The 15,852-nt window shown below is 41.2% G+C and overlaps 1 protein-coding gene across 11 annotated transcripts in view; it reads right to left on the bottom strand.

The window, feature by feature from the left end:
- apba1 (amyloid beta precursor protein binding family A member 1) overlaps positions 1-15,852 on the bottom strand; it is a 58,456-nt gene that overhangs the window by 2,458 nt on the left and 40,146 nt on the right. For 4 of the 11 annotated variants that reach the window (XM_023343789.1, XM_023343790.1, XM_023343791.1 and 1 more), the window contains 2 exons: positions 5,707-5,826; positions 5,460-5,600 (listed from right to left, as the gene is read on the bottom strand). In XM_023343789.1, the coding sequence (XP_023199557.1) occupies positions 5,460-5,600; positions 5,707-5,826 (261 nt within the window). The other 7 variants (XR_002753586.1, XM_023343795.1, XR_002753587.1 and 4 more) reach the window with 7 other exon arrangements.

The raw sequence follows: 15,852 nt of genomic DNA, 5'->3' as shown, positions 1-15,852 counted from the left end.
TCTGTGAATGTCTTTGGACACAGAGCTCTGTGAACAGCCAGCCTCTTTAGCAATGACCTTTTGTAACTTGACCTCCTTATGCCAATGGTCATCTTTTGGATAACTGTCAAGTCAGCAGTCTTCCCCATGATTGTGTAGCCTACAGAACTAGACTGAGGGACTATTTAAAAACCTTTGAAGGTGCTTTGAATTACACTGAACAAAAATATAAATGCCCAAATGTTTTATGAACATTTGGATTATGCAAGATATAGAGAAACTCACAATATATTTTCAGTAATTACTGATCTTAATATTGCCATTGATTGTCAATCAACTAAGTGTCTTGGGAATAGACTTGTCTTGGAAAGACAAGTCTATTCCTGTCTATTGAATGCATCTATTGTGCAGACCAATAGTCTTATCAGCTGTGTGTGTCGCTGGTCTTAGCCGATTCTGCAGATGGACGAGCTGGATGTGGTGATATTGAGCTGGAGTGATCACACGTGGCCAACGACGATGAGATCGATTTGCAGTAGTGCCAGTCTGTTGGAAACAAACTCTTAAATGGCCTATGGTCCGATAACGGACATTGAGCCGTCAGCTACTGCTCTGGTGAACATCCCTGCATACAACATGCCAATGGCACGCTCCCGCACAACTTGCTATGTCTGAGGCATTTGTGACAAGATATGACATTTAGGGTTGGCCTTTTTGTGTCCCCAGTTCAAGGATTGTCCAGTTGTTGCTAATTTTGTCTGATCACCCACTGGACATGTCCCACCCATGCACTGAGTAAAAAAACAACTCTGAGTAAAGGTCACTGACAGGAAGTTGGATTAAAAATTATACACAAATCAAGAGAAATATTACTTTTGTACAATAAAATGTCAGCAAATGCTTATTTACAGTTGTTAACTCCACATGGCAACAATATTTGACATGGGGCATTTATATTTTAGTTCAGTATCATTAGCTGATTTGAGTGTAGCACCAGGTGTCTTCAATATTGGACCTTTTCACAATATTCTAATTTTCTGAGATACTGAATTTGGGGTTTTCATTAGTTGTCAGTTATAATCATAACCATAAAAGTATATAATGGATTATGCAAGTTTCACTTTTTGAATGGAATTACTGACAATAATCAACCTTTACATGATATTCTAATTTTATGACCTACACCTGTAAAAGAAAACTTAATAAAGTTGAAAGTCAGAAGATGATGAGCTGAGTTCTGCTGTGGCTCCAAAACCAAACAGTGAAAGTTGCAGGTTCAATTTATCAGGTAAGATTTGTGTCTGCATTTTATTAAACCAGCAGCACATCAAACACTAAACAACCACTAGTTGCAAACGGAAAACCACAGCCTAAACTACGGGTGCCAGTTTTTTCACCTTAAAAGAAAATTTAATAAATGTTTAATTACACCGTGGAAGATGAAGCTGTACTAAAAACCTGAGTTTGTTTGTTGAGCTTAAATCCCGGATAGATTTTGGCTACTGTAAGGACTTCACTTTGAGCAGCTGATGTTATTCAATCTGCCTCTCTTGATTTTCATATTTAATTGGGAGAAAGCACAGCTGAAATGCTGTGCTTTACTTTTTTTGCACCAATATTAATATGAAAGTCTTCTCCTACACTGTATGATCACATACAAGATTGCGAAAAAGTGATTTTTTCAGTTCTTGCTTTTTTATAACAATGTTAATGTTAGATAAAGATAATCTGAGGAAATGTTAAAATAAAAGATTTCATCCTTTAAGAGTAAAAGCTATCCAAACAAAAATGGTTTTATTTGTAAAAGTTCTTGCCCTTCTTGTTAAGTCATGAATTCTCTACGATTGAACATTTTTAAACCTTTTTTTGGAAATGCTTTCAATTTCACAAGTCAAACCCAGACCTGACTATTACCTTACCACAAGAATACAACATATTATAAGGTCACAAAGCAACCTAGATCAACATCTAAGGCATTGCAGCTCTTGCTTTGCTCAGTTAAGGCCAGAGTTTATGATTCAACAATAAAAAAGATACTAGGAAAAATTATCTCCAAGGCAAAAACCATTGCTGACCAAAATGAACATGAACACCAATCTCACACTGGCCAAAGAACCCCTCTTGATCATCCCCAAAGAATGGGTAAAGGCATTTGTTGAATGACAAAACAAGTCAAGTTTGGAGTGGCTTAGCCAAAGTCTTCAGAACTGAAGTATGATGTTAAGCATACGTCAGTCCATCTTCTTTCGCTTATCTGGAATCAGGTTGTCAGGGTAGCAGCCTAAGTAAGGAGGCCCAAACGTCGCTCTCCCCATTCACTTGCTCCAGCTCCTATGGGGGAATCCCAAGGCGTTCCCAGGCCAGCTGAGAAACATAGACTCTCCTGGGTTTTCTCCTGGGCCTCCTCCCGGTGGGATGTGCCTACAACACCTCACCAGGGAGGTGTCCAGGAGGCATTCTAACCAGACGCCCAAGCCACCTGAATTGGCTCCTTTCGATGTAAAGGAGCAGTGGCTCTAATTTGAGTCCCTCTCAGATGTCTGAGCTTCTCACCCTATTTCTAAGGAAGAGCCCAGACACACTGCGGAGAAAAACTATTATGGCCCATTGTATCCATGACTGTGTTCTTTTGGTTATGACCTAAAGCTCATGATCATAGATGAGGGTAGGAACATAGATCGACCAGTAAATCTAGAGCTTCGCTTTTTGGCTCAGCTCTCTCTTCACCACGACAGACTGGTACAGCCCCCACGTCATGCAGACGCCTGTCGATCTCCCGCTCCATTTTTTCCCTCATTCGTGAAAAAGATCCCGAGATACCTAAACTCCTCCACTTGGGGCAGGACATCCCCCCAAACTGGAGAAGGCACTTTACCCTTTTCCGGCTCAAGACCATAGCCTCAGATTTGGAGGCACTGATTCTCATCCTGGCCGCTTCACACTCTGCTGCGAACCATTCCAGTGAAAGCTGTATATCACGACCTGATAATGTCAGTAGTTTCTACAAAAAGCAGAGACTCGATCATAAAGCCACCAAAAAAGATCTCAACACTGCAGCTAGAAACTCTGTCCATAAAAGTAGTGAACAGAATCGGTGACAAAGGGCAGCCTTGGCAGAGTGAAACTCTCACCAGAAATTAGCCCGACTTACTGCCAGCAATGTGGACCAGACTTTGACACCAGTCATACAGGGACCTAACAGCCCGTATCAAAGGATTCGGTACACCATACTCCCGCAGCGCCCTCAAAGGGTCTGAGGGACATGATCGAACACCTTCTCCAAGTCCACAAAACACATGTAGAATGTGTTGGGTGAACTCCAAAGCACCCTCCAAGACCCTGCTGATGGTGTAGAGTTGGTCCACCATTCCACAACCAGGATGAAAATTACACAGCTCTTCCTGAATCTGAGGTTTCTCTATCTGACAGATCCTACTCTCCAGGACCCCTGAGTAGACCTTGCCAGGGAGGCTTTGTTAGAGGAAAATGTTATTTGTAATGCTGTTGTGTAAGGAAAAAGTTATGGCAGAGATTCAGGTCACTCTGACTGGAAAGAATGTTTGCAGAGAGCTGGCTGGAGCTGAAAGAAGTCAGAAGGAAATTTCTGTTTGGACAGATAAGGAAAACAACTTGTCAATGTGTTATGGGAACCTTCATGTGATGGAGCAGATCTTTTCGTTCATGGGAAAACACACAGTATGAATTGTGCCAGGATGACTGCATAAATGAAGGGAAACGATGCCATTAGTCGAAACTTTCAACTATACACATATAGAAATTAAATCCTATAAAAAGTGATGTAACCAACAAAGGTTGGGAGATTATGGATACTTCTAGACAATGTGCTGTATTGATTAAGCATTCGCAGATGTGTAATTAAAATCTCCTCCCATTGGATGGAGCAGTGAGAAATACGAGTCCTGCATGTTTTTTATATAGTCTGATTTTGTCACTTTTATTCCCTAATAGATTCCCCTTTGGGATCAATAAATTCAAATATATTCTACTCTATTCTATTAAGAGTCTGACCACAGAGTTGGAGCACACTCTGTGGTCCCCTTTTTAAATAAGGGGATCACCACTCTGGTCTGCCAATCCAGGGGAACTGCCCCTGATGCCCATGCAATATTTCAGAGTCGCACCAACCAACACAACCCTACAACATCCAGAGACTTAAGGGACCCATCCACCCCTGGGGCCTTGCCACCGAGGAGCCCCAGAGATGGGAGAGCCTGACCCAGAGACCTCAGGCTCTGCTTCCTCAATTCAAGGCATGTTGGGATAGAGGAGGTCTTCGGAATATTCTGCCCATCGATCCACAACTGGATCGATGGGTCCAGTTGTGGACCCATCTGATGGCATCAGCTGATGGTGTGCTGCTGATGGTGTATCAGCAGCACACCATCCCCACTATAAACAGTGTTGGTGCTGTACTGCTTCCCCATCCTGAAATGCTGACTGGTGGACCAGAATCATATCAAAGCCATGTGGAAATCTTTCTCCATGGCCTCTCCAAACCCTTCCCACATCCAAGTTTTCACTTGGATGTGGTTGCATGCAGTCCAAGTAGCATGCAACCACATGGGTTGCATGCTACTTGGACTGCTGGTACCCACCAGCTGCTTCTGGGGTCCCACAGGCCAAAAAAGCCTGATAGGACTCCTTCAGTCTGACAGCGTCCCTCACTGAAGGTGTCCAACAGTAGGCTTGAGGGTTGCCGCCACGACGGACACCCACAACCTTGCGGCCACATCTCCGATATGCCACCTTGACACTGAAAGGTGTGGAACATGGTCTACTCAGACTTGATGTCCTTCATCTCCCCTGGAATGTGTTCAAAGATCCGGGGGAGATGGGAACACTATCGCCCAGAGATAGAAAGAAATCATGATCTAACATAAATTTGTTATAAAAGCATTACTGATTAAACTTTAAAAATTATGTAGCTTTATGTTATTTAAGCTAAAGTTTAATCAATAATACTTTTTATGTCAGATCATGATTTCTTGGTTAATATCAAGTTGTCATAACAAAGACATTTTGAATAATGTCAACTTTGTATTAAAAGTGTCATGATTTACCAAATGACACTTTATGACAACAGTCATAAATATTCATGAAGACTTACTCATGTTCATGACAGGTGTTATGTCATATTTATGACAGTGTCATGACAGTCTTATTCACAACCCTTCAATTAAAGTGTTACCAAAAAAAAAAAAAAAACAGAAGAAAGAGCAAGGAGTCAAAGGTTTTTTTTCACAGCATCATAAGCTCCAGGGATCTGGATTGGGATTTAAGTTTATCTTTCACTGTTGTCAAAATTAATAAATCCCCAAAATTGTGTAAAAATGACACTTTCCATTTTTCTGCCAAAGGAAACTTTGAAAACAATGTCAGCACTCTCATGTTCAAGTTCTAAGCAGCAGGATTTAAATGGCATATTTTATCTCTAAATAAAGTATTGTGCAATGTCTCACCTCTCCCACAGCGTTGGACAGGATCTGGACAATTTTTTCATGGGGAGTTGCCACCACACTCTGATTATTGATCTCAATGATGCGATGGCCCACTCTTACGCCTCCTCTTTCAGCAATTCCACCACGCATAAGGCTACAAATCTGATGGATAGATGCAGTAGTTTTTTCAGACGAAAAACACAACTTGAATTAAAAAGTTGACAGACTACATATTTTTCTAAAAGAGTAAAACACCAGCCCTACTCACAATGCCATTCTGTACACTGAATCCCAGCTGGTAGCGCATATCTGGCCGCCTGATAAGAACTGTAGTTACTGGTGGACATCTGACAATATTCAATTTTACCCGAGACTGGTTCTTTAGACCCTATACAAAGGAAAGCATGTAGAATTTGTTTACTCTCAAAATGTACAATTCATTAAAGATGTGAAAAAAATTTAAAATTAGCATAGGATGGTAAAAAAAATTAAGGTGCCACAACAACATGTGCCCCCTTAGTTTTCATATTGTGGGTTGTCAGGGCAAAAGGTCTATAGTCATTGATGACCGATAGATGAGCTTCCCTTGGTACCAGAACCAGGTAGGATATTTTCCATAATCCTGAAACCTTCTCTTGGATCAAGCTAAGTTTGAAAAGATTTTGCAGAATCTCATAGAGCTGTTCTGCACAGGCCTTCAGGACTCTGGGACTAACACCATCAGCCTTGCTCTAGCTCAGTCTTTCCAGTTTCCTCTTCACCTGACTTCTAGAGACAGAAAAATGGAAGGGGGAGGCAAAGGGACCAGCAGCAGATGTAGACACAAGATGTAGAAGCAGAAGGATCAATAGTTGAGGTGGACTATAAAATATTTGAGGTGTGACCAGTCTAAATGTTTCAAAGGATGGTAGGAGGTACATTTGTAGTTGTTTGCAGTTCTTTTCAACACAGGTTGCCTCTGAAAAAGGGGTTTATATTACTCCAAGCAGAGAAACTAGATTGTGATCAAATATGGTCAAAGGAAGTCTTGCTTTGGAGATGTATAAATTCTAAACACTTGCAAAAAACAAATCCAACATTTGTTTTCTCTGGTTGTATGGCTGACAAGGTCAAGTGTCTCTGTTGTATGATTGAACAGAGCCAGTTTTCTTCATCGGCTTGTTTGAGTTTTTTTAAGTCACTGACTCTGATGCTGCTAACCCCAACACAGAGCAGACTGCACTCTCCACAACAGATGTAAATGAGATCTGCAGCATCTTGCTGCCAATACCAAAGGTCTAAAATTCCCTCAAGCAATACAGTCTGCTCCAACTCTTCTTGTGTACAGCTCCACTGTTGTGTCTTCAGGCTTGTGTCTCTCCACAGTAAACTGAGGTCTTCTTGTCAGACAAAGATTGATCAAAGTGATTGTCAAAGCCTCCGTCTTTGTATTTTGAAGATTCTGATAAAATAACCCAGAAGGCTTTATCCCTTCTGGACTTTGAATTTTAGAAAATCTGTTAAAAAACAACAACAAAAGAACAACAACAAACAAAAACACATTATTTTCTTTTACACACATATTACATGTGTATATATAACTCCCATTTAACAAGAAGAAACCTCCAGCAGATCTGGGTTCAGGATGTAACCCGGTGGTTTATTAGTTGTAAAATGGTGTTTAAGTATTAGTGGCTGTAAATTCCCACCCATGAGGGGCCCATAAACACACTTATGCCCTTTTCCCCATATTCACTTACACTTGTAGTGTTGCCTGGCTCATTAGTATATAGGGGCACCGGGTGCACACGCCAAGTTATTGATTCTCCGAGCATTGGCTGTTAGGCCAGTCACTGCATATGGTTTTAGGTGCGAGTTGGATCTTTACTGGGTGAGTGCTGGCGCAGTGCTCAGGCTGATTGTAACAAGCCCTGTATCATTGGTCTGTCTAATTAGGTAAATGGGTTTTTGATCCGTCACTTATGGCTGGCTGTGTGCTATGTCAGTGTCGTTTTTGGTCTGTCTGTTGTGACTTCTAATTGTTCTTTTAGGAAGTATGTATTTGGATTTCTACTGCAGCTGTCTGAATTTACCTCTTAGTGTGGTTGTGAGTGATTAAGGTACATGTTTTTAATTTTCACTTTTGTGGTTTTATTGTTAGCAGGCACTTTATTAATTGTCATTTTGTGTACTACAGATTGCTGCCATTGCATATTATGTTCTCATCTATGTGCCTTTTTCTTTTTCTGTTGCTAGGAGATTTGAAGTTTGTGTTGGAGTTTGTGCAAGGTTGGTTGTTGCGCTTTAAAATATGGAGTTAAATTTGTTTCACAATTATTCAATAAATAAAAAAGTCAAATAAATAAAAAAATAAAAAAAATAAAATTGTGATCAAAACTTTAGGATTTGCAAAAGAAAATAGTTTGAAACAAAACAAAAATCTTCTCAATAAAAAAATGAAACTGGTCAAAACCTTTTGAATTGTAATAATTCTTTTAAAAAAAGAAATTGTTAAAATCTTTTATTATTGTTATTTTTATTAAAACCACTCATTTTTGTTTGATGAAGTGAAAACGTTATATGCAGAACATAAACTTTTATTTGCGTTTATCATACTGTAGTATTTGTAGAGACCGGTCTTAGTCTCGAGACCACTGTTGATGGTTTCGGTCTCGGACATTGAGGACTCTGGATTTTATTTCAATACCAGTCAAAACCACAACTGTGGAAATAGCGCTCCACTTTTAGCGTCACTTTGAGGAACCTCAAACAAAGCTAAGCTGTGTGGAAGTGAAGTTAACAAAGCTAGCTGTGCAGTGACAAAATGTTGCGTTTGTGATTAAATAAAGCTATCACTTACTGCGCTTACTGTGCGGAGGTGCTGACTGACGTGTTGCACATGTCTGCTGACGTGTTGCACAAGTCTTTAATACGAACGAGCCGATTCTTCTGAACGGCTCTTTACTATGAACATAGGACTGGAGTCTCACTGAGGACCGTTCTTTGTCTTTATAGTGCTCCGCAGCAGTTATTATTCTATTTTATTAAATAGATATGTTTATTTAATCATCAAATAAATAAAATACAAGAACGTAAGATACTACACAGCGCATGCTCATTGCTCTTTGATTAGTTTCGTCACCTGTCATCTGCTGTCTGGCTTCAAGCAGCGGGAGAGAACAAGAACAGTCACGGTTCTCCTTTTGCCTGGTTATTTTTTGCTTGTTGCTCCTTGGACAGTATTCATAGTTGACTGTTTACCGTTAGTGCATTGTCATGATTGCTATGTTTAGTGGTGCAGACAGTGGTGGTTTCTGACACAGGCGATATCAGCAACCACCCAGGGCGTTATCTTGTTAGGGGCGACATAAAACCTCTGCAGATTATAACTCAGAGACGGAAGCAAAGCAAAACAAAGAAGAATTTGAATTGATAATTATAATTTATTTCAGCTCTAAGCATTTAATATCTAGGTGTTCTTAGGAAAATGTGGATCTTTCAGATCAATTTGAGAAGCAGTTTTTTTTAAATCATATTTCACATTTTATTGTGTTGTGTAGAGCGGGGCGTTGGTCTTGGTCTTGACTCGGTCTTGGACCCTAAAAATCTTGGTCTTGTCTCGGTCTCGGGTTAGGTGGTCTTAACTACAACACTGGTTTGTCAGAATTTTTTAGTTGACAGCCTAAGTTTTTGGTTAGGCTGTCAACCAGCCTTAGATTCTCTAAGTTTTGTTTGAGGCTCCCTTTTTCTGGTTGCTTGCGAATCTCACATTAACATCTTGGGTGGGGCCTAAAGACGAACGATGTAAGACATGTCCCTCTTGGTTAGCGCTGACTAAAGCGAATGACTCTGACTCCCTGCGATCTCAGAACTCTTGTCCTGAACTGCAGAGCTTTCTACTTCAGTTCGGTGATGGGACACAGAATGTGAGTGGTAAGTAATCTTCACAAAATTACACAATTTAACAGCTACTAAAGTGTCCACCCTTTTTTCAAAGAAGCCTTGCACAACTTATGACAACAGTCACATATCTTGTCTGCCACATCCCTGTTAGCATATCATGCTAGCTAATCTTAGCACTAGGTCAAGTGCGTAAACTAGGCTTGTGTAATATTCACTTGTTTTATGTTGAATTGTTATGTTATGTTGAAGGTGTGCAACATAAGTGAGTTCTAATAAGTGTTGCAAAATGTCAACTGTATCTGGAGGAAATACGTTAAAAACTGTTATGTAATGCCTCCTTGTGTGTATTAACTAGCATTGAAGCTAAAGTGGGTCAGTTTCTTTTTTGTCTCTCTTTCGGGGTGAGATGCGTGTGGCCTATTTGCATAGGTTCAGGGTCCTTTTGATTCTGTGGAGAGGAAACAAAGTGAATAGGCGAGGAGACAGAAAACGTTCTGACAGGTGGGTTTCTTCGGTTCCTTTCCTTTGTTCTTGAAAGGATTCTGTTATCTAGTCGAATGGTCTGATTAATTAATTCTTCCAATGTGTCAGGTTCATTTAGTGTGGCCAATTCATCCTTTATTGAGTCATTTAGGGCATGAAAATAAGTGCTATTTAAAGCGGCGGCATTCCAGCTAGAGACAGCGGCTTTAATCCTGAAATCTATAGTGAAGTCTGCTACAATTCTCTGTCCCTGTTTAATTGTCCAGAACTCGTGAGAGTTGGATGTGTTATCAGGGTCTTGGTGATTACTCAATTCTTGTAAAGTGGAATCATGGGACTGGATTAAGGAATGTTGTTCAGACAAAGTTCTCCTGATAGTATCTGCGGGGTTAGACTGTAGGCCTGAGTGTTCTGTCATGATGAGTCCAAGTTTCTTTACAAACATACAGAACACCACCAGGAGAACAGATGATCAGATAAATAAAGTTTATTTTAACAATGATGAAAAATAAGATTGCGTAGTTCTCGTCCTTGTGGATGGCAACCAGGGTTGTCTGTAGAGCAGTGAGAAAGAGATGGTGAGTTTGAGGTTATCGAAAAGTGGAACTCCAAGAAGAATTAGATTGATCTTACTTGAAACAAAGATTAACTTTCGCCAGGGGGCTGAAACGAAGATGAACTTCCACCAGGGGGGTAATACAGTGGTTTCTCTTTGTAGGTGTCCTTGACACTTTTGACTGGGAGACAATACTCTGCATTGTCTTTTGTAATGCAGAGTATTACAAAAGACACTGGTCTTGACCGACCACACACTGGGGTGTCAAGACCAGTATCAGGTCTTGCCGGAGTGAGTTCTTTGGGGGTAGGTGTAGAGGATGGCGGACAGGTAAGTTCAGGTGCAGAGGTATGAGGAGCAAACTGACTGCCAGCTGAGAATCTAGGAACGATTTATGGTTAATCTGCAGAGGTGAAGAAGGGACTCGGGCACCAGTGGGTAACAATCCACAGTGTCAAGAGGGGAGAAATCCAGAAAGCCAGGAACTTGGGTTTCACAGGGGTATTTCCAAGGCGTCACAAGAAAACACCTGAGAGAGAAGCAACACGAATATGTTACTAGAAGCAACTTCAGAGAAAAACACAGAGCAAGCTCATAGGGGCGCAGAGTACCATTACTGGCATACATTCAGGTGTCGAAGTGCTGGCAGCCTGCTCCTCATATACTCCTGGATGATTAGGTTCTTTTGATAAGATTGCATCTTTATTCTGCTAATATGACTGCATTCTCATAATTAAAAATACTTGTAACCTGGCTTAATACTCCATTATACAACCCACAAGAGGAATGACTGAAATAAAGCCACTTTGTGAAAGTATTTTCTGTATTTTTTTTATTAGAAAAGAAATTGACGGTGACTAAATTTAAGTCTGTTATGAATAAACTGTTCAGTAATATCACCCAGCATTAGGATGACTGCAGTGTGGCTATTAAAGTCTGCAGGTAGATTTTTGCGTATCTGGTCCTCCGGTTTCCAGATCCCAATTTAACTGAATACTGTAAATAACAAGTTGGTCCATGTGATGATGATCCAGCTGATTGTGGACTGATGGACCGTACCGGTCAGCAGGTCCAGGTGCTTGAATCCAAGGGAAAGGTAATTTAACAACATGAAGATCTCAGGGGGCTGATGGAGTGGAGTTGATGATAGTTCCTCTCTGTCCTGGGTGAACATCATAGAGCTACTCAATCTATGGCTCAGAAATGACTTAATTAGTTTTATGATGCAAACCTGAAAGATATAAAAATACCAATAAGTGATCAGATTTACTTACTTGTGTAAGTAAATTGAAAACAAATAAGCCCTAAAACTCTTTTTGAGCGTTTTAATTGAAAATAAATTGACAATACCTCAGGAAATTAAATGCTTAAATGAAACTGTTCCTATAAGGGAAATTGCAAAAAATATTTCAGAAGTGTAACAACACTGAAGTTACTGAGAGTAAACTGAAATATTTAGTATTTAGAAAATGCATGTTAAAATCTGAATATTCTTTTGTAAGTATGTAGCTGAAATCAATTTAAACTGCTAGCAGACACAGTACAGGGTACGCTCATTATCAGTACTAAAATGAATACAAAAAATTTAACATAAAAGAGGTATTATTAGTTCGAATAAAATCAAAGAAACCGACTTGCAGATATATAGTTAACCAAATACACCTGGCCCCTAAAAGCAACTTTCCTACCTGGCTATCTCTGACTGGATATCTACTCATGTCCTCATGTTCTGATCCTCTCTAGGTGGAGGAATTGCTCTGTTCAGTAATTCCTACAAGCCTGTCCTGCTTCAGCTTCAGCTTCCCCATTCTAGTATGACTCTGCTGGTCATACTAGAATGGGGAATTGTTAACACCAATTTAACTTCATAACATAACACAGCAAAAGGCATATTACATATAATTTGAAATAAAATTAAATACAAGATATACACACATCAATTAACAGTAAAAAAAAGACATAACTTATGTGAATATCCTACTTCGGCCTGTGATCTACCAGCTTGGCTTTTCATGTTGCATCTGGAAGAAAATATATATTTAAGAGTTACTTTGCCTCCCTCATCCACAGCACTGATTATGTGCTTGGTAAATAAATAATCTGTACAGTCACTTGACATGTGGTGCAGATTAATGTGGACCTAATGACACACTGGTGCAGCGGTCAGGTGTGTTTTCCCACTATTGCTTCAATGCTAGCTAATACACACACACACACATTACATAACAGTTTTTAACACATATTCCTCCAGATACATTTGATATTTTTGCAACGCTTATTGCAACTCAACAAAGGTGCACTGGTTAACGAATTCAACATAAAGACAAGCAAATATTACTCAAGCCTGGTTTACAGACTTACAGACCATTGTGCCAACATTAGCTAGCATGATATGCTAATGGGGACCGTGGCAGACAAGATATGCAACTGTTGTCAAAGTTGTGTAAGATTTCTTCTTTGAAAAAAAGGGGGGACACTTTAGTAGCTGTTAAATGGTGTAATTTTGTGAAGATTACTTACCATTCACATTCTGTGTCCCATCACCGAACCGAAGCAGAATGCTCTGCGATCTCTGTCCTGAGATCGCAGGCAATCAGTCATTCGCTTTAGTCAGCAATATGGACACATCTTACATCGTTCGTCTTTAGGCCCCACCCAGGATGTTCATGTGAGATTCGCAATCAAAACTTGTTGAGTACAGCCAGAAAGAGGAGCCTCAAACAAAACTTTGACAATCGCAACAAAAAACTTAGGCCCTGTTTACATGACAATGATCCAACGAAAGTGGCATTTTTTTTCGTTTCTGTTAACAGATTTACATGAAGACATTCTAATTGTTTACACAGTAACGATACACATCGGAAAGGTGTAATGCTCTCGCCATGCCACTAGTTGGTGCTAGGTTCTTTGAAACTAAGTGCGCATCTGTTTAAAAAAAAGTTCTACTTGAAAGCACGTCGGTTCGCATTTCCCCTCAGGTACTGTCATGATATGAGGGAAGACAGGAGAAGCTATCCGGTTGAAAAGCCGTGCTCTTTATTGTTGCTTCTAACATGAGGTAACAACATGAACTACTTCTTATTCGAACTCGTTTCTGTGTGTCCTTTCCTAGTGCTCCCCCAGTGGTCAGGAAGTGTAACTACCGTTACTCTAGATGTACAACAGAAACTAATCTCGCGACATCTCCCTTCTTTTAAAGTTAAAGATTGCAAGATCGCAAAATCTGCAAGTTATTTCAATGTTTTAAAGGATAGTAAATAGTACATTCTCTAATACAATTAATTACTCCAATTAACTCAATCTTTAACTGTCACATTTCTTTCAACAAAGGCTTCTTGTTTTCAGAACTTTTTTTTTTCAATAACAGCCTTAACAAATTCCATACAAAACAATACAGGACATCACAGGGGTAGACTGCCCTCAGCCCTGATGGGGATTATTATGCCCTTTTAAACCTTCTAGTCTCTGAATCTCAGAGGCAGCTTTATTTCGCGTCCCCTGGAAGTTGTCCTCACAGGAGTAGATGGTGGGAAGGAAGATTCTGAAGGAGGGCTCACTACTAGCTGATTTGATGGCGGTTCAGATGAAATGGCCACCTCTGTAGCTGGGGATCTGCAGTTCTGTTGTGGCACTGCAGACTCAGCCAAATGCTGTGCTACAGGAATATCGGTCGCAGGAACCTCCTGAAGGTGACGTCTGTTGCGACGGGTCACGCTCCCGTTGGCCATTTCTACAAGATAGGATCTTGGCTCTTTGGACTTGCTGATGACTTTGGCAGGCGTTGTCCACCCTTTTTCCCCATCAAGTTTCACTCTCACATTTTGACCAGGGAGAAGGTCGGGAAGAGGGCGAGCTGAATATCTGCGGTTGTAGAAGGATCTGTAAGAATCTTTAGCCTTGGCATCCTTTAAGTAAACTAGGTCTGGGTTGACTGCGCTTGGCATCAATGTTTTTTCCAGGACAGGAACAGCGGTGCGGATCTGTCGGCCAGTCATAAGTTGCGCTGGACTGGAACCTGTTGCCGCTACCGGTATGGAGCGGTAACTCATAAGGGCTAAGCAGGGGTCAGGTTGTTTAAGCACGTGCTTAGCAGTCTGAACAGCCCTTTCTGCAGCTCCGTTAGATTGCGGGTAATGGGGGCTTGAGGTTATGTGAGTGAACCCATACCTCTGCTTGAATTCTTGGAACTCTGTCGACGTAAACTGTGTCCCATTGTCGCTGACAAGTTCTAGCGGGATGCCCCATCTCACAAACATGTGTTTGAGCTTGTTGATAACTTGAGTGCTGGAAGCGGTGGTGAGGGAAGCGATTTCAATGTCCCTGGAAAAATAATCAACAGCAACAAGATACGTCTTACCCTCAAGCACAAACAGGTCGACTCCAATTCTCTGCCATGGACCACTGGGCAGGGCAGTTGTCATCAGTGGTTCATGTCTCTGTGTAGGTTTGTGCTCTCTGCAAAAATCGCAGAACTTCACCTTGCTTGTAATCTGTGCACCAATCTTCGGCCACCACACTGTCAACTTCGCACGCTCACGACACTTGGTGAGGCCCTGGTGGCCTTCATGTAGTTGGTCTAAAACCCCAGCTCGGAGTGCTGTTGGAACGACAATGCGGTCTTGATAAAGGACCAGCCCATCTAACTCTGATAGGTGACTTCTGACTGCATAGTATCTGTGCAGTAGTGAGCTCTCTGCCATATAGCGAGGCCACCCTTTTCTGATAAACATGATTACTTTTTGAAGTTCAGCATCGGTTCGTGTAGTCTGGCGGAGTTCCTCCAGCTTTGGTGACCTGATTGGTTTGCTAGCCACCATAGTGTTGACGTATGCCTTTACTTGTGTTTCAGTTTCTGGAGTAGAACTGTCTTCCAACGGATGTCTGGAGAGTGTGTCAGCGACTACGAGCTGTTTACCGGGAACATGTTCAGCAGTGACATTGAACCTCATAAGACGCATAAGTAGTCTCTGGCATCTTAGTGGTGTTTTGTCAAGATCATAAGAGTTGATCAGTGGTACCAGTGGCTTATGATCGGTTTGTAACCGGACGTGGCCCATCCCTTGTATGTAGCAAGCAAAACGTTCACAGGCCCAGACTGACGCCAGACACTCCTTTTCAATTTGTGAATACCTCTTCTCTGTATCCGTAAGTGTGCGCGAGCAAAAGGCAACAGGACGCAACTCCCCCTCATGGTCTTGTAACAGAGCAGCACCAAGGCCATAACTGCTGACATCGGCGCTAACCACTGTCAGTTTGTTGGCGTCGTAGTAGCAAAGGGCTGGCGCAGCCATGAGCATTGTTTTGGCCTTGTTTAATGCTCGCTCCTGGGGTTCATCCCAAACCCATGCAGTCTCTTTCTTGAGCAGATTAGTCAGTGGGTACAGCACTGTAGACAGACCTGGCAGGAATTTCCCCACATAGTTCACCAGCCCAAGCACCTGTCTCAGCTGCTCCACAATTGAAGGACAAGGCATTCTAGCAATAGCATCCACT

This window comes from Xiphophorus maculatus, chromosome 12 (genome assembly GCF_002775205.1).
Source record: "Xiphophorus maculatus strain JP 163 A chromosome 12, X_maculatus-5.0-male, whole genome shotgun sequence".
NCBI classification, from domain to species: domain Eukaryota; kingdom Metazoa; phylum Chordata; class Actinopteri; order Cyprinodontiformes; family Poeciliidae; genus Xiphophorus; species Xiphophorus maculatus.
The sequence above is the reverse complement of the archived record's forward strand: the minus strand, read 5'-3'. Positions and strand labels throughout refer to the sequence as shown.